Here is a 19,775-nt window from a genome sequence, read left to right as displayed (position 1 = left end):
ATGGCATTTTTTTTAGGGATGTAATAAAAACTAAGGGCTAAATATGTAGGATAGGAGCATCTCTCAGAGATATTGAAATAAATGAGAAGATGTTGAAACGGCAAACCCTCACTCAACATCTTGACAGAAGATGTAAGATGTTAAATGTTGCTCAGTATGAATTAACTATAATGTTTCAACAAGTGAGAAAAGGCGTTGTGTCCTATATCGATGAGGGAAATATCGGTAGATAAATACATTAATAATATTGACTAACCTATCGGTAAATTTTCATTTGTAATTATTATGTGCACCACTGGCAACCTATGTGAAACACATCTATATAACCCCTTTCGTTGTCATCGAAATTTTCAGTGTCTTCGTACTAGTGCATAACAAATTTAAGTTTTTGAAAATCTCTGTGGAAATTGTAATATAAACTTAGGAATTGCGTGAATGGTACTGCATTATTTGATTGTTAAAACTCAATGGGATACAATTTTAAGTACGTATCCATGTAGAAATATTCGGATAAATGCATTGTCTTATGTAGATTAATATTTTTATGTGTATTAATATACACAGATACAATTTTGATCATATTATATTCTTAATTTATATTATTAAGAACTCTACCTTAGGATCATAAATTGTCTATCTCTCCGTCAAAAGTTCCTGGGATTTGCTAACTGTGTGCATTTAAGGTCCACTCAGATTTTCTAAGAACACCGGTAAGTTAGCATTATGGTTTTTATAGTGAACCATTTTGAATTATAGTGATAAAATAATTATAAACCTTCATATTTTATGCACATTTATAATCATATAAAATCAATATACATATTTTGTGTGAAATCATGCTTTATTTCATCCAGTCAATTTTCTACAATGCTGAGCGACATTTAATTTAATTTATACAATATACACGGGGTATATGTACATTCAATATCATTTAATCATGTACACATCCATACATACTGACCCACACTAATGTATGTTCATATGCAAGTTTGGAACAGCGAACAGTTCTGTATTTATATTGCGACCGTCTTGAATATAAAACTATTTGAAGTATTTTTGCGATATAAAACTATTAACTTACAATCAAACTCCGTTAACGATTTTTAACTTCTCATAATAAAAGTTTTATTTCATTTTTTTAATGTCGCACAAATGTACTGGTACACATAATTATCAATAAAAAATATTTCTTTAACTTAGAAAATATTTTTTGGGTATAACAGTTCTATACCATTCTGAAAGCATTTGGCATGGATTAAACAATATCTGGCGTTTTGCCATATTTCCATTTTGCCATATTTCCAGTAAAACCGTTTTTATCTTGGTTCTATTTTCTTCCCATAAATGTGCAATTGGGGTTTGATCTGGAAATTGGGGGTGATCTGAAAAAATATATGCGGTGTTATATGCTGGCCGCATTTTAACATCGGTAGTCATATGTTTTGGATCGATATTGTGTTAAATGTTCAGATATATATTTGGATATTTGATCCATTAATAAGTTCAAATAAACTGCTCTGTCCATCACCCTGACGAAATATGAGTGGCTTACGCCTAGATTTGTTAGTTGGCCTAATGCAGCCCCCTTCTGATAGTCATTATTGGTTGTAATTATTTTCCAAATCACTTTTGACCCAATCATGATCTTAATGATTCCTTTTTACTCTATCGGGGTGACTTAAAAACCAAGGGCAGCCTTGACAAAAAAAAAAATACAAAATTATTTTGCAGGGAGATACAGTCGTTTATTTTTGTTTTCGAATGTCATGTTTGATTTCACTTACATATTATATAGGAGCAGAGGTCGAAAATAACTCACTCCACTTAAAAGTGTTCTAAAAGTGATTTATTTTTTAGGAAGGTTTTTATGTTCTTATGCTCGCTCAATATAAATGTAATTATTTATTATATTTAATATTTAATTAAGTGAAACAAATACCACTCATGCACATCCACTTAATTTTTGTGTTGTACTTTACAGTTCTAATTAGACACTTTGAACATATGTAACCTTTAAAGTGTTTTCGGTAAACTTTTATTTTTTCGTTTAATATAAAACGATCAACACAAATATTCAGAGAAAATATATAAACACGATCGAGTGCACCGTATATCTTAGTGAGAAACACATTCAAAATAAAAGAATTAATTTTTTTTCGACCTCTGCTTGGGACTGTTCTAATTGACAAATATCTATGATTTAAAGTAAGCTGAGATAGCTATTAGAGGTCAGCTATTAGCTAATAGCGTTGCAAGATGGTCAACAATAGAATTAATTTATAATATCGCTTGAACAATAGGTCACATTTTTATACCCTGAACCCATTAAAATTGGTTAAAAAGGGTATAGTAGCATTGTGTAAATGTATGTGAGAGGTAGAAGGAAGCATCACCAAATCAATTGTCTTTTTTTTTATAGCCATCACCATTTCCGACTCCGAGTTGACAAAGCCATATCCGTCACAAACTCTCAAACTATTCTCTCCATGTAAAAGTTGTCGTCATGAAACTTCATAGGCAGTACATATGTATGTACATATACGGATCAGATCTTAGATCTTGTAGGAAAACCTTTTGATTTTTTAAATATCTTGACCATCCCCGGTATTTGCCATTTAAACTATGCTGCCATATATAAGTCAAATCTAACAAGATCATACTACTTTATTATATAATATTAAAATATATAATATTTATATAATTTAATTAAATTAAATTATTATATCCGAACTATAAGAACCTCATAGACTAAATTACAACAAGACTAAAATAATTATTTTAAAATATAGACTTTAATATATATATATTTAAATAAGGAGGGTCTTATGGTTTGGCTGCTGCCAGCCAAATAATATTACAATAGGCTTAAAAGATATTGATTTTCTGCCGAACCAACAAACATATGGCGCAGAAAACTAAGAAAATAATTTTTTTCGGCAGCAAAAGCCACTGCAGGCAATAACAACACATTCAAATATGCTGTTATGTATGTTTATTCACACACATACAAACAGAATTGCTTGCACGGCCCTCATAGAGCCCAATCTGAGACTATATTCTATTTTTAGCGTTTTCGCTCTTTCGGCAATGGGGTTATATTTTATTATATTAATCACATATATAGCGTCAATATAATGAGAATATTTATTAATCGGTTAACCTCTTTTAGATTTTCTCTACTAATTTTACATAAGCCTCAATATAATTTAATAAAAATATTTAATTATTATACATATTTATCAAATATTATTCTTTAATTGCACGCGCTGATTTATAGTAAGTGTTAAAAAGTTCCACTTAATGGTATTTTACTCACTTGTAGAAAGAAAACATGTAATGTATGTGTATACTTACGTATGTGTAATGCAGATGTTAGGCCTTAGCCTAGAACCACTAACCATACAATGCATAGATATACCAAACTGCCGAATAATCGAAACACGATAAATCGCAACGAGGGGACTCCAAGGGTGCCTGCGACCATTTTTTTATGCCCTGGGAGAGTAAGACTGCTGCGAGTGGCATCCTAACGACGGACTCGAAAGCCGAACGTACAGTATGAAGCCGCATATCGCTCGGCGCACAACGTCGCTGCGGGTGATGCTATTTATTAATATATGTATGTTAGTTTTAAATCCTTACAGCCCAAATACATATGTGTGTGTGCGTGTGCAGAGTGTGCCTCGCTCTCACTCATTGCTTTGCACCCTTGTGTGCATCTATTTCTCCCTGCATAGTTTCTCAAAAAACCCTGAGATCTACAAACATACATATGTTTGTGTTGTGTGGATGTGCGCACAAGTAGATAACGGCGTTTGTCGCGCGGCAACGAGTTTTTCTTCAATTGTGTGCCTTTTGGGTCTTTGATAAGAAGAATCTGATCTATTTATATTTAATAAAAAACTTAAATGACCAAAATGAAATATTTATAGTTTATATTCTATATTTTTTGTTTACTGTGGGGTCCTATTTTACTTTAAATAAAAAGAAACTAAGCCACATTTCTGCAAGGGTAATTGATCGTCGGCTTGTCAAAGAATTCTAAAAAAATACCAAAAATTAAACATTTTCAAATTTTGCGACTTGCTTTCGAGTAAGCAGTTGTATGAAATTACTAGCGAGTATAACCCGGCCTTGCCCGTGGCACGTATGTTATAAAATCAATGTTTTAAAAAAGCTTTGAAAATGATTTTGAAACTGATCGGACGGGAATCAAACAACTTTTATGCAAATCGGACAAAACTTAAAATTCACCAAAAAAAATCGTTGAAATGCATTTTCCACCGAAGGAGTTTAGACTTTGCGAAAAATGTGAAACACGTCTCAAATGATTTTTCTTATAGATCTTTGGAAATAAATTTGAACACAAAACGTGACCCACCAAATTTTTGACCTCCATTTCCACCAAGGAGGAATGGATTTTCCTAAAAGTGTGAAACTGCCCTCAAATGAATTTGAACAAAGATCTTTGAAAATAATTTTGAGGCCAATCGGATTGTAAACAAAAAAGTTACATACAAACATTTTTCGCGACTTTTCCACACTTGCGGGTGGATTTTCCCGAAACCCTGTTGTAACGTGCACCTACACACAATATTTGGTAGTTCACAATGATTGGAAATGTCACAATATTGGGTAGTTCACAATGATTGGAAATGTCACAATATTTGGTAGTTCACAATGATTGAAAATGTCACATCAATTTGTATGCTGCGACTGTTCTAGAAACATTATTGTCGCTTTGCTTAGAACTGTTCGATGGGATACGAAAGGAAAACGAAGAACGTTGAAGTTAGTTGCTTCCTGAGACGCCTAGTAAACGCATCGAAACTCGCTGCACTCTGAAACTTTATATAATGGAGAATAGTTCTCAGACTCCGACATATATATATATATATATACATTGAGAGCGCAGCGAGTTTCGATGCGCTATATATATATATATATATATACAATCAGCATGCAGATATCTGCATATAAAATATCGGCTTGCTTGAAAACTGGTGAAATGTTTCTGGCCAAATTTAAAAACAGGCAGAAGGAAACATCACCGACTCCCATTGAGTACATATATTCTTATCCAGGACAACGAGCTGACTCGATCCAGCCATGACCATCTGTCCTTCCGTCTCCGGAACACGAAAAACCACAAAAATAGAGACTGAAAGTTTAAATATATTTTCACCTATACCGTATGCCAAATTAGCTTATATTCTATTGGTCAATATCCCTGCCCATTGATATTGGTAGATTACCTACATCCATTCCCACAAAATTGAAAAGAAGCCCATTCAAAATGGAGAAAGAATCATCTATTTTATAGTTATAGCCAGCCGCCCGCCTGCACCACATAGCTAGAAATCAAATATCGAAATCAATTGGAACTATTCACAAATTTAAGACGCAACTTTAAAACAATTGTCTTCTTTAGAAAATACGACAATTTTTTAGGATAATAAAACATTTCATAATAAGACATTTGAATTATATAAACATAAATCTAATTTCTTTTTTGTTTTCATCGAAAATGGATTGTTGGTATGGCTGTCGAGTAGGGGCGATGGCAAGTAATTGGGTTGTTTCCGGGTTCGCGTGCAATTGCGGAAACTTCTTTTAAAAACTTATTTGTATTACTGCTTAAGCAAACGAGCTCGTAGCGCAGTCTGCGTTTGGTGTTGCAAGAATAGGGTTCAGGGTATCCCCTAGTCGAGAATTGCCAATTCGAGCAGAGGCTCTTAATTGTTTGCTGTAAATACGATACACTGAACAATTCTTAATGTAGTCATCTGTTTTCCGTCTTATATTTGGGAACGACTAACTTTTACTGATGACATCTGTTACTTTATTTTTACCTCAATTTCCCATTTCGTTGCGATATTTAAAAAGAACTTTGCCATTGACTCAGGTACATTAAACATCAACTTGTCTTTACATTTTTTATGTAAGACTCCAATTCTCTTGTCATATAGTTTAATATTTCAAATTAATAATCCTGTCTTCCTTACTCTGATAAATAAGTCAGTTATCTTAAAACGTATTATCGTCTAAACCCATTATGGTATTGCATCTACACAGTGTGTCAACACGATGCATCCTTTTGACTGACCTTTGTTCTTAATTACAATACAATCCGTTAAAACTTTTAATGTAGTAATGTAGTTCTGTCTCGTTTCTTAGGTCATATCGCTAATAATCGGTGTTTCCCACAATATTTTTTTGTGTTTTTGTTTTTTATACTTTTGAAAGGTCCTGAAGTGGCTAGGCAATTTTTGATAAATCTGCGGAAATTAGAGCACACCTCCAAAAATCCTTGAACCTCTCGTACCTTGTTAGATATTAGAAAATCGTTTATAGCATTAATACCATTTTCATTGGCTTACATATTTTTTTTAAAATCACATATTCCAAATATTTCACTTTTTTTTTTTTGAAGAAAACTACATTTGTCCATTCTTAATTCGAGTTTGTTCTTTTTTAAAAGTTTTAATACATCCTTCAATATATTCATATGTTCATGATCTCTTGTTGCGAACATGATATCGTCTATATATACCACAACTTTTCCTGCATTTACAATGTCGCCAAAAACTTTATTAAATAAGGTGAAAAATAAATATTCGAATTGCCCTAAGGGCGTTTTAAATGCAGCATATTTTGTGCAAATGTATGTAACAGGCACAAGGAAGCATCTCCGACCCCATAAAGTGTATATATTCTTGATCAGCATCAACAGCCGAGTCGATCTAGCCATGTCCGTCCGTCCGTATGTATGAACGCAAGGATCTCAGAACTTATAAGAGCTGGAGACTTTAAATTTTAGCTGTTGGTTTTGCCTCGTTTCCAAGTAATCGATTAAAATCGATATCGGAATCTTTTTTTTTTTTTTTTAGCAATTTTGGTAAATAATAAGAGCTTAAGTCACCAAATTTGACATGTAGCTTTTAAAATAGTATATATGTATATATCAAGTATCTTTCCTTTTATAGCTATCACCACCTCCCCACTACTACCTTATAGCTATAAATCAAGTAAATAAGCTTATTTATGCTGCCCACCATTATAAGCCAAAATTAAAATGCAATTTACTTTTTGAAAAAACACAAATATTCTATAGCACAATAAGATGTACTGTAGAAAATTTCATCAAATTCGGTTAACAGAAATGATTAAAGTAAACGTGTTTTGGCTTTCCTCGTATCAGCGGCAGCACGCGAAAATTTCAAAAACTTTTGTATACATGTACACACATGTATATCATGCGCGTCTGCTTTGAATTCTATCAACAGCATTGCAATAGCGATTGTATTATTTTCTGTGCTGCTATTTTAATTAGGTTATTTCTCATTAGGACTCAATTGTTGGTGTGGCTGTTGAGTAGAAGCGGCGGCATGAAGTGCATGAAGTTCTTTGGGCTTGTGTGGCTGTTGAGCAGCAAGTAATTCGGCCAGTTGAAAGTACAAACCCTGCCAAGGGAACTTTTTTTTTAATTGATCTTTATTACTAATGCAAACGAACGCGTAGCGCGCGCTGCATTTGGTGTTGGAATAAGAGGGTTTAGGGTAAGCCCTAGTCGGGAGCACCCGACTAGAACCTCGTACTTGTTTAAGTCTAATTTAGAAAAGATTTTTTTTAATAACTCGTCCATTTTAAATTTCGTCTATTAATGGTATTGGATATTTTTCCTTTGTAGTCTAGTCCTATTATTTAGTTGTCTGTAGTCTAGAAACAACCCAAACCCGCATGTCTTTTTTTTTAACTGACCCTGTTGGCCGTTAAATACCGAATGCCACACCTTCATCTATGATTTTTTGAACAATTGGCACTTTCTAGTACGATAATCATCGTGGCACATAGCTAAACGCTTTGCTATCTTCAATTTCAAAACCCATTTCACACTTTATCGCTCTATATGTCGTAGTCATTTTCAATAAGCCCCACCAGCTCGAATTTTCTTTTAAAGTTTACATAATACATATAAACTTTCGATTTTTCTATTAAACCGTTTAACGAATTTAATTTTGGTTTTTTTTTTCAAGAAATCTGCCTAATATAATCGTAAATCCCATAGATTTATTGTCAACCAACATAAGCTTAACTTTTATATTTTTATTAAAAACTAAATAAAACATTGTACATATCCATATATTTTCAGTTTACTTCCATTAATTCCAACATAACTTCTACTTAAATTAATTGTGTGTCGCACATATGCCCGTTTTATAAAGCTGATGAAGCAAACCTCCTTTCTTTATGGTTTGAAAAACTTAGTTTTAAGATCAACCCCTTTTCTTAAAGTCGGCCGCTTTTCTTACCTAGTATCGAAGCACACCGTTGAATTTAATGTCACACTCAAATATTGGTAATAACTCTTCGACTATTTCTAATTGTATTTTGTTCTTTGCATTATTTGCCTAGTTTTGTTGTGTTCTTAAGTTTTTCAGTTTATGCTCTAATTGCACGGAATCAATCCCAGTAAAATGGTCTTCTTCGCTTTTGTGTTTTGCTTCTTGTTGCCATCTGCCTCCTCTATATGGCCCTCTGCCTGCTCTGCGTTGTTATGGACGTCTGCCTCTAAGATGTTATTGTTGTGGCCCTCTGCCTGCTCTGCGTTGTGGCTGCGGTCGTCTGCCTCGTCTACGTTGTTGTTGTTGTTGCGGCCGTCTGCCTCTTATGCGTTATTGTTGCTTTCTAACGAAATTACGCCATTTTTTAAAAGCAATGCGTCGATTCGATAATTTTCCATGTGAGGCCCTGTAGTCTTTAAATTAAAATATTTTTTGTGCCGCTTGTCTTCAAATTATTTGATATGCACAGGGCCTTTAAGTCTTCGATTAAAAGCTATATTAATTCCGTTGCTGACAAGTGCATGTCCCAGTTTAGTGTTTTCTTGTTTATTTCTTCTGGCGTGCTTAAGACCTTTTCGGATAATTGTAGGATGTATTTAGATATCTGAATTGGTTGTTTTATTTCACAATACATTTATTATTTAGTTTTCTTTTCCAAATCTAGCTTGCTCGCCGACACCTGGAAATCGCGTTTTCAAGCTTGTGTCTTCCTTTCTTGCCTTATATAAATATCGATTTTTAACATGAGTTCTAGCCTTTAAAATCGCTTGGGTCCTACAAACGGACGCTCGGACAAACAGGCAGCTAAATTGATTCGGCGGTTGATGACATTGTCGAAGATGCTTCCTTCTTCTTGTTTCAATATACATCGATGGGTTTTTAAAAAAAAATCGGTCCTTCGGACTTCCGTTGCACTAGTTAAGGAAAGACAAGTTAAGGCAACGTTTTTTTTTTATACCTTTGCAGAGGGTATAATAATTTTGTCGTGAAATGTGTAACGCATAGAAGGAGACATCTCCGATAAGTATATATATTCTTGATCAGTATCAACAGCCGAGTCGATATAGCCATGTTCGTCTGTCTGTTTCTATGCAAACTATCGTCATGAAACTTTGCAGAAGTCCCTCTTTCGGAACCAGCTGGATCGGATCACTATATCATATAGCTGTCATAGGGACGATCGGTCGAAGAATAGGTTCTTATATGAACAACTTTTTTGTTTAATAAGATATCTTGACCAAACTCGGCATTTATTAGTTCCACTATGCTCCCTACATATATTTAAAATCGTATTTTAATCGGAACACTATACCATATAGCTGTCATAGGAGTTATCGGTCGAAAATTAAGTTCTTGTATGGCAACATATTTTGATATCCAAGATATTTTTATCAAACTCAGCATTTACGAGCTTCACTACTCACATATCTGCAAAACCGTAAGGCAAATATCTGCAAGGGTATTAAATCTTCGGCGTACCGAAGATAATATTTTTTTCTAGTTGTTATAGTAATTGACTCGTTTGCATCAAAATCCCTTATCATTTAATCTCAACAACATTCATCAGTTTCTCTGCGCACTTTTATTCTCAAAGCAAATTGAAAATTGTAAAAAGAAATAATTGTTTATTTAAAGATTTTTATTTCTATGCCCCGAACCCATTGAAAATGTGTAAAAAGTTTGTATTGGGTTTGTAAAAATATATGTAACAGGCAGAAGGAAGCATATCCGACATCATAAAGAGAATATATTTCTTGTCAGAGTCAAGTCGATTTAGCCATGTCCATCTGTATGTATGAATACACGCATCGATCTCAGAACCTATAGAAACTAGTAGTTGACATTTTAAACGTAGACCCTTTTAGTGCCCGCGCTGGGCGAAATGGTTTCCGGTCATTGACAACTTGTTCCGTTCAAAGCAATAAAATTCAATATTGAACCTTTTGTTTTGCTCAAAAAGTATTAACTCACAAGTTTGACGCTATATTTTTTATGCATTCCGCCCCTTATCCCGAAAAATCAAAAAATGTTCAATTTTAAGACTGTTGCCGCGAGCTGCGTATAATTTTGGTAAAATAGGTTCAGGGTATGCTCTCATCGGGTACTTCCCACTAAAGCACTCTTACTTATTTTACATTAGTATGCAAAACCGAATGGGATTTAGCATTTATTTTCATCATACATATTTAATATATCAAATACACTTTAAAAGCATGTGTATTTATTGTAATTTTTACTTTGTCATAACTATATTTTATTGTCCTTGTAGGGCAATCTCTACTAAAGATTATTATTTTCACTGTAGTTGCCCAAGTGTAGAAAAGTCGCCAATGAAGTTGCGGTCTTCAACTTATATCTAAGAATCTTTTTAAAAATTTATTTCACTTTTATGTTTAGTGTCGGATCGTCTCAAACTTATTTTAGAGATCAGTGGGAAAATTTGTTTGATACGTGTTTTTGATAGGTCCACCGCTCTTGGATGGCACATGAAGGTGGTCAAAGGTTTAATAATAATTTTCATCACAAGACTAGCATGGGCGAAAACCTTTGGAGCCATTTTCTTGTTCCTTATTCGATGGACTTTAAACATATATTCAAATAGACACGCTGTTCAAAATATTAGATTTAAATTTTCCATGGGCGGGAACTGGGTGAGGCATTCCCGGTAAGTCTTATATAAAATGTATCTAGTGCCGGCTAGAAGGTAATACTATCTACAAAGTTTTATTTCCAGTTTATGAGGTAAACTTTATGTCGGCTGTGCCACGTAAAATTTGTATTGGAAGCAATAGTCATGTGCTACTATATTCCGCTTTTGAAACCAGAAAAGTGGACCTGTGTTGATCAATTTTGCACACAGAAAGAATTCAAAAATTAAACATTAAATCGAAAAGACCTGTCCCAATTTAATGATGTACTTTATTCTACACTTTAGCAAACTATAATATCTAGTGCTTTTTTTGAGATAGCGAAAATAATGTTCTGTTCTAAAGCTTTTAAAAATTAACCCCAATTAAAATATAATATATGTCTGTGTGTTTCCTTATTAATTGTTTTATTTTTAAATAAAAGTATTTTTCCTTCAATTTTATAGCTATAAAAAAGCGGAAATTATAGCCGAAAATTAATACTAACATCAAAGAAATAAAAAAAATATATATATATATATATATATATATATATATATATATATATATATATTTAACTATATTAAAAAGTCGACCATATGCAGATATTACACTAGCTTATTTCATGCTAAAACATCTTTATAAACGAAATGGCAGCGACAAATAAAGAAATTTTTGATAAAACACAGTTTTCAGAGCTGTTATCAAAATTGTCCTTAAAAGATGTGTTGAAACTTGAATTTCGAGGTGAAAATGATAACACGTTGGAAGCTATGGTTATTTGTGAAGACCAACAGAAAAAAATGTATTTATGTAAGGTTTGCAAAGTATTTCAATATGGAGAAAAGAATTTATTTAGCCATCTTGGTGGAAAGAAACATTGTTGTAAAATGGAATCAGTTAAGCAATTGTACCTTTCGACGGATAAAGGGCATACGATTGTTGCAAAAAAATGCAAGAATGTAAATAACATAACAAAATCAAACCTTGCTGAGAACTTGAAAGATAAGGAAAAAATTAAAAAATCCTGTGATTTTAAGAATAAATCAGAGTCCTCTATTAAGCCAAAAAATATACAATATAAAACGGAACGTGAACAATTAATATTAAAACCAGCAATCAACAATGTAATTGGTGCTAAATCTACTGGAATTGATGCCACAAAAACAATTTCATCGAATGCCACTATAAATCATGTATCGAACGAAGAGCTGGCGCAAAAATTAATAACGTCTGTTGATCAGAAAACAATTCCAGCAAAAGGTGATTGCGCTAAGAAAAAAATGATTACTATAAACCAACCTGGGGGGAAAAAAATACTCGGATGTGAAGATAGCACTGTAAAATGCAGAAGTGATAAATTGAAAACCTCAGCATGTTTTATAAAGAATAAATATGAAAGCGAATTAAAGAACAACATAATTTTGCAATCACATGTTACAGAGAAAAAGCACGACGAAAAGTTGGATCCAAGCACAAAAACAGATTCTGTCTATGCGATAAAATCTGCTGCCCAATCTAATATTGTAATAAATCCACTTTCAATATCAATATCAAAAACCACAAAAATTTCTTGTGTTCCAATATCAAAATTGATATGTTCAAAGCTGACTACGGAAAATAACCATAAAATTGACCACACATTATCTGGATTTAAAGCTTCAAAAGATATTTTGAATTCTATCCACAAAGAAGATAAATGTGATGAAATCGACACTATTACACAAAATTTTAAAACGGGAAAGGTAAACATCCAAAACAGTAATATTTATTTCCCATCATTATCCGATTCACAAAATTCCACTTTTGAATCTATGTCAAACATAACTACAATCTTGGGACTTTTAGGAGTTGAGTACGTTATCAAAATTGTAAAAAATCTAAAAGATGGAGCTCCAAAATTTTTATGCAGCTTATGTAATATTACTACCGATGAGTTATCAATGCATAATCATATACTAAGCTACAATCATCGTTTAAAATTTTGTGAAAAACATTTTCCAACAGCGATTCGGCAGTACAGACAATATATTTCACATGTACCGGAGCATCATGTTTATAAAATATTAGCTCCAATATTAGAAAAATTGGCAATAGCCATTGAAAAGCACCACGGCCGCGAAACTGCATATCTTTGCTACGAATACTCTTTTACTAAAAATCGGCAAAATATTGTTTCAACCGTTCTTAATCGCAGACATGCATCAGAAGTGTTAGGTCCTGCATTTACTCATGTTATAGATTCCAAAGATGTGGATTTCTTAGTTGAAAATGCTATTACAAACAAATTGCCAATCACAAAGAGTAACATTGTTTTTAACAAGGTCATATTAAACACTGTCAACGACCCTAATAATATAATGATGACTCAAAATGAAATAGCCAACCTTGTAAATTTGAATGAAGTTAAAAGAATAGAAATTGTCGACGATGAAACTCATAAACGAATGGTTGATATGTTTTTAAGAGATACCAGAAATACTCAAACACTGCGTCATAAGCAAACGTCTCGAATTTCTAAACGTAGTCGATCGAGATCAAGCTCTTCTGACCGAAAACGAAGACGATCAATTCCTTTATCTATTTCCCAATGGAATATTGAACGTAAATCGTTGTCCCCATTAAGGGATGGTGACATTTGGCAAGCTTATCGGCACATGGTTGATCAAAGTGTACGCAAATTAAATACAACGTTTGAGTTATATAAATCAGATCCTGAAGAACATCCTCTTTATAAAGAAGAGTGGCAAAAATTCTGGAAGCGGCGGAAAGACGAACTAATTGCCGCTGGCATAAACCATCGGTCTTACAATTATCAAAATGAATGGATCCTGTTTTTCAACGCGCGCTTGGAAGAACTCTATAATCAAGACGTTGAGTACATTAAAATTAAGTGTCGTGAAAGGTTATGTTTGCCAATGATTAATGACGAATTATTAAACTCAAAATATCATGTTCACATTGATGATAATTTCTTTGACAGTTTTGGTCCCATTAAAAACAATGAAAATGGCGATAAATTTAATATAAAATTTAATGAAAGTGCAGGCAACATAAATGTTATCCATGTGCTTCGACTATTAACTGCTTTAGAGGATCATTTGGGAAGCTTGGGCCCTAGCATTACGGAATTATTGGCTAAAGCACTGCAAATTTTTAAACTGCATCCAGATAAAGCCAATATTTTACTTCTCACTAGTGAAAATTGTGCTATCTTAGAAACGGCAAAGGAAAAGTTTACAGGTTTAATAATTTCCAAAATGTTGGATCCAGTTCAGGAACGTGCTTTAAAAAAGGCAATCAATGATACCGAACAATTATTAATTTTTGCAACAAATAAACGGACAGAATTAGAATGCTGCAATACAGAGGTCAATGTTGGTAATCTTGAATTTTTACAGAACTCTCTTAGTAGGGTGAATACTAATAAATTAAAAAAAAAACAAGATCGCGTAGATACAATAGAACTTGCGTCTAAGCTGGCTACGTCATTGATATCTCAAGGAAAAACAAGTATTAACCAAGAACAGCTACAACAAATTGTTCAAGTCTATTCTCTGATTGAGAAGAAGAAGCATAGAGAGTCGACCTCGTCTACTTGATCCGTTAGTAGTTTAGTTAATCGTTAATCACCTCATTCTACATATAAACGAGAATATCTCAAACGTATAACGAACGTATAATTTAAATTATTACGACGATCGTGCTGGCTTCATTTAAAATATTTACAGTGAATTGCCGAAATCTACATTATTTGTCGTGAAACAAAATTTGAACACTAGTGCAATTTACTTATCTGCAAATATGGATCGCAAAAATAACATAAATATTAAAATAATAAAAAAAACTGAATTCCTAAGCAACGTGAAAGACTCCCAGTACAATCAATACGACTGCAAAAAGTTTGACAACGGAGAATAAATAGTTCATTTAAATTTTGTTTTTAAAAATAAAAGGAACCAATCATCTCTATGTGGACAACAATTATTGGTCTATTCCAACTGATATGAGTACTGGAGGGAACACTATCTGGATGTAATGCTATGAGTTTAAGATTAGATATTCATATTATTTTAATGTTATGGATTGCAATTTATTTAAACTATTGTTTCCAAATGTATATTTAACCATGTACATAAAATTAATGTGTTATGTAAAACTATAATATAAAAAAAAAACAATAAATTAATGTGTTAATTTAAAAAAAAAGTGTTATTTTTAAGTGAACATTTGCAAATTTTCCTAACATTTACGCCTCTAGTTTAAAATATATTATTAAAGTGATAATATGATAATAGAATGCCATAAACTTTGAATACTTAAATGTATATATGAAAAATACATTTTTTTTTTGCTAACAAATTCATGTAATAATAATAATTATCATAAAAACCACTTAATTGTTTTATTTCGCACTAGCAGATATAAGGCGGACTTTAATAATTCTAAACATGCCAGAGTCTCGGAAGTTGTTTGTTGTTAACATAAGTGCCAATAGTTTCAACTACAAGATAACGCAAAGATTTGAAAGTGCTGAAAATGATAAACCAAAGAAATTTCTCATTCATATAGAAAAATATATTGGTATGTGTGAATATCAGCGTCCAATTACACACGGATAGTAGTGGGTGAAAAGAGTTAAGACAAACAAGTAAGAGGCTCTAGACGCGAGTACGCTGAACCCTCTTCTACCAGCATCAAATGCAGGTCGCGCGACGTGCTCGTTTGCTTTAGCAGTAATAAAAATTAAATTAAAAAACAAAATAGTTCCACCAATTCACCCTTAGCGAGAATAAAACGAAGTCAAATAACCACACATACACACAGTACAGAATACAATACAATCCCAGTCGCAATGCTGTTGATAGAAATCAATTAAAACGCGTAAGAATGTGTGCAAATGTATACAGAAATTCTAGCAATTTGTGTTAGCTGCCCCAACCACGTGGGCAGCCAAAACACAACTTAATTTAATAATTTCTGTATTCCTTAACCTATATTGATGAAATTTTCAACAGTAGATCTTATTGTACTATAGACTATTAGTGTATTGAATTATAGCTATGTGGTGGTAGCGGGGTGGTGGCGATAACTATATAATGAGGATACTTTACCTGTTCTATTCTAGAAGCTGTGTGTCAAGTTTGGTGACTATAGCTCTTATAACTTACGTGATTGGCTCAAAAAACAAGATTTTGATATCGATTTTTATCGATTAGTTGGAAACGGGGAAAGTTATCGAGTATCGGAGGCAAACTCGTACTGCGCGGCCACAAGGAGGAACTATATTCAAGTCTCTAGCTCTGAGATCCCTGCACCCATACATACGGACAGACTGACGGACTTTATGGGGTCGGAGATAATGCTTCATATTGCTTGTTACATGCATTTGCACAAATACATTTTACCCCTTTTACCAATTTTTAATGGATGCAGCGTATAAAAATCGAAGTCGAGAAAACAAGAGTTTGTCTCTGCAGCGGCTGCCTCGTTGACTTTTTTTGGGTCCTTTTCGTAAATTAAAAAAAAAATACTAAAAAAATGTAATCCAAAACGACTTTTCTGATCTAAGTGCCGATGTCTTGCGCACCATTCTGCACAAACGACTTGACTGAGTCTGCAAAAGAATACAATAAAAAACTATTCCTCTCTATATATAAAACAGTTTGTCCTGACTGACTGACTGATTGGTGATCAACGCACTGCCCAAACCGTAAGAGCTAGGAAGCTGAAATTTTCACTGTAGTTACCTTATGTGATGTAGGTGCACGTTTCGGGAAATTCCACCCGCAAGTGTGGAAAAATCGCGAAAAACGTTTGTATGTAACTTTTGTGTTTACCATCCGATCGGCCTCAAACTTATTTTCAAAGATCCCTTGTTCAAATTCATTTGAGGGGTGTTTCACTTTTAGGAAAATCCATTCATCCTTGGTGGAAATACAGGTCAAAGATTTGGTGGGTGACGTTTCGCGCTCAAATTCATTTCCAGAGATCTATAAGAAAAATTATTCGAGACGTGTTTCACATTTTGCGCAAAAAATCTATACCTTCATTTTCAAAGCTTTTTGAAAACATTGATTTAATAACATACGTACCACGGGCAAGGCCGGGTTATACCCGTTAGTAATTAATAAAACAAAACGAATTAAAATAGCAGCATACGCACATAGTTCAGAAAACAATACAATCGCAATTGCATTGCTCTTGATAGAATTCAATAACAATGAACATGTATACAGAAATTCTTCTAATCTGAAGTTTTGTGACTAGCTCTAAAAACCTAAGAGATTTGCTCAAAAACCAGGGTTTCGATATCTATTTTTTTTCGATCAGGAACGGGGCAAGTTATCGATTATCGGAAACAAACTTTTTCTGCGATATAGATTCTTTTAGATTCTTTGGGGTCTACTTCAATTTGCAGCTTATTCCTAATTTCATTTCTCGTGTCTAAATTACAATAGCTTGTACCAAGTATTCTCCACTAAACCCTCTTTTTCAATAATTAATTATTTTCTTTCAGGGAATTCATTGACTACGCCAAGCTAGGGCCATATACAGGATGGGCCGAAAAATCCCCCGCCCCTCCCATCGGGTCATTGATTTCCCATCCCCAATTAAAATATTAAGGAAAGGACCCTTACAAAATAACGTGAACTTCTGGAGTTCCAGCTGTACTTACCCACTCATGTATTTACTTATTTATTTTATGCGCATTCCCGCTTGTGCATTCGCATACCGTTGCAATCAGGGCGCTGAACTGAAGCAATTTTAAGCCAATGCGGAAGTTATTAAGAACAAAATTAGTACGTGTGGGAGGCACTCGCTAAGTTATACCCACATACAGTTATGCGATCCATTAGACACAAATGAGAGAATCGAGAGCAGTGAGCAATTCTGGAGTTCCAGCTGTACTTACCCACTCATGTATTTACTTATTTATTTTATGCGCATTCCTGCTTGTGCGCTCGCATACCGTTGCAATCAGGGCGCTGAACTGAAGCAATTTTAAGCCAATGCGGAAGTTATTAAGAACAAAATTATTACGTGCGAGAGGCACTCCTTAAGTTATACCCACAAACAGTTATGCGATCCATTAGACACAAATGAGAGAATCGAGAGCAGTGAGCAATTCGGTAGTAGAAGCGAAATGGAAAAGGTCAGCAAAACATATTTGATTTCTGAAAGCGCATCGAAGTCGCTGTGGAACCCAACACTTAAAATCGGTCTTGATTTTTAGTTTGAGCATCTCATCTATATGTTCTATGGTTAGAGGTTGTAGCCTCCCAGACTGTTCGCTGGGCATGTCCATTGCTGGGAGAAAACAACGTTTTAAGACATGGCAAGGCCTTGTTTAGTCATTCTCATTGGTGTATACCAAGAGGTGATAGAAAATTTGTAACATTTTGATAATAAACTAAATTTAATTCTATTGAAAATTATGAATTTCATGTATTATTCCCAAAGAAGGCCGTGGTATATAAACACAATATACGTTGCTGATATATGCAGAGCAAAATATGTCGCTGAACTTTTCAGCAGGACAACGATCCTAGACATACTTCTAATCTCAGAAGAGAATGGTATACTTGTGATTTAAATAAAATCCTAATGAAAATCTAGTGAGTGAAGAACCAGATATGGGACTAAGTACAAAGTTCGAATTAAAAATTACCTAGACCACCAAAATATACATTCTAACATACAAAAAAGAACAAAAATAAGTAAAATAGAATGCAAAGAAGCATACATGCCGCGTGCTGCACACTTTACACAGTGGCTGGGCTTCTTCCCTGATCCACACTCTATTGGAAAAACACGTTAACAAAAATTAGCTTATAAATCCAAAGATTTCATCGAGATATCTAAATGAAACAAGAACATCGAATACTGATGCTTCAATTAAATACCTATTTATTTGATGTAATTTGAGAATGCATACGAGCTTATAGTATGTTTATTAATACGTGGATACTCATACACACATATGTACATACACATCAACTTAAACATATTTACCGTTGTTAATTAAAGGGAGCATTACTAAACAAGTAACAGGTTCTAGTCGGGAGCTCCCGACTAGAGGATACCCTGAACCCTCTTCTTCCAGCACGAAATACTGCTTGCGCTACGCGCTCGTTTGCTTTAGTAATAAAGATCAATTAAAAAAAAAACGTTTCCTTGGCAGGGTTCGAACTCGCAAGTAACCGCACTACTGCCGTCGCCTCTACTCAACAGCCATACCAGCCAAAAAAAAAAATATATATATCCCTCGGTAGGTCTGGAACTAGCAGCAGACCACACTACCTGCCCCCGCCTCTACCCAACAGCCACACCAATTATTGAGTCTTAATGAGAAAAAAACTAATTGAAATAGCAGCACAGAAAACAATACAATCGCAATTGCAATGCTGTTGATAGAATTCAAAGAAAACGCGCTAGCTGCCGCAAACACGTGCGCAGCCGAAACACATTTTCTTTTCTGTTTCTTACCCGATCTTGATGTAATTTTCATCAGTAGTTCTTATCGTACTTTAAAATATTCGTGTATTCTCACAAATGCATTTAAATTGTGGCTTAGTATATTGGTGGGCAGCATATGTAAATTGGTTTATTTACTCGATTTATTTTTGTGGTAGCGGGGAGGTGGTGATGGGTATAAAATGAAAGATACTGATATATAATACTATTCTAGAAGCTACATGTCAATTTTGGTGACTCCAGCTCTTATTATTTACCCAATTGCCAAAAAAACAGTATTTAGATATCGATTTTTATCGATTACTTGGAAACGGGGCAAGTTATG

At 33.8% G+C, this 19,775-nt stretch overlaps 2 protein-coding genes across 10 annotated transcripts in view; both read left to right on the top strand.

Annotated features, from left to right (window-relative positions):
* Positions 1-286: 286 nt before the first annotated feature.
* Positions 287-19,775, top strand: part of TTLL5 (Tubulin tyrosine ligase-like 5) — a 29,725-nt gene continuing 10,236 nt past the window's right edge. For 3 of the 9 annotated variants that reach the window (XM_064695383.1, XM_064695384.1, XM_064695385.1), the window contains exon 1: positions 291-484. In XM_064695383.1, the coding sequence (XP_064551453.1) occupies positions 436-484 (49 nt within the window). In that variant the 5' untranslated portion in view covers positions 291-435. Of the gene's footprint in view, positions 485-607; positions 711-19,775 lie in introns of all 9 variants that reach the window. The other 6 variants (XM_064695387.1, XM_064695386.1, XM_064695381.1 and 3 more) reach the window with 5 other exon arrangements.
* LOC135437458 (uncharacterized protein CG7065) lies at positions 11,566-14,857 on the top strand. Its single transcript, XM_064695379.1, has one exon. It carries the CDS (start codon positions 11,623-11,625, stop codon positions 14,572-14,574), a length of 2,952 nt encoding a protein of 983 aa, XP_064551449.1. The 5' UTR covers positions 11,566-11,622; the 3' UTR covers positions 14,575-14,857.

This window comes from Drosophila montana, unplaced genomic scaffold (genome assembly GCF_035044405.1).
Source record: "Drosophila montana isolate Dmon_TW-CO22-7 unplaced genomic scaffold, ASM3504440v1 contig_3780_1, whole genome shotgun sequence".
Lineage (NCBI taxonomy): Eukaryota > Metazoa > Arthropoda > Insecta > Diptera > Drosophilidae > Drosophila > Drosophila montana.
Note: the sequence above shows the minus strand (reverse complement) of the source record. Positions and strands in the feature narration are given on the sequence as shown.

What these genes read in the sequence shown, in the direction of transcription:
- LOC135437458 (XM_064695379.1), top strand. Translation starts at nt 11,623, where the DNA reads ATGGCAGCGACAAATAAAGAAATTTTTGATAAAACACAGTTTTCAGAG.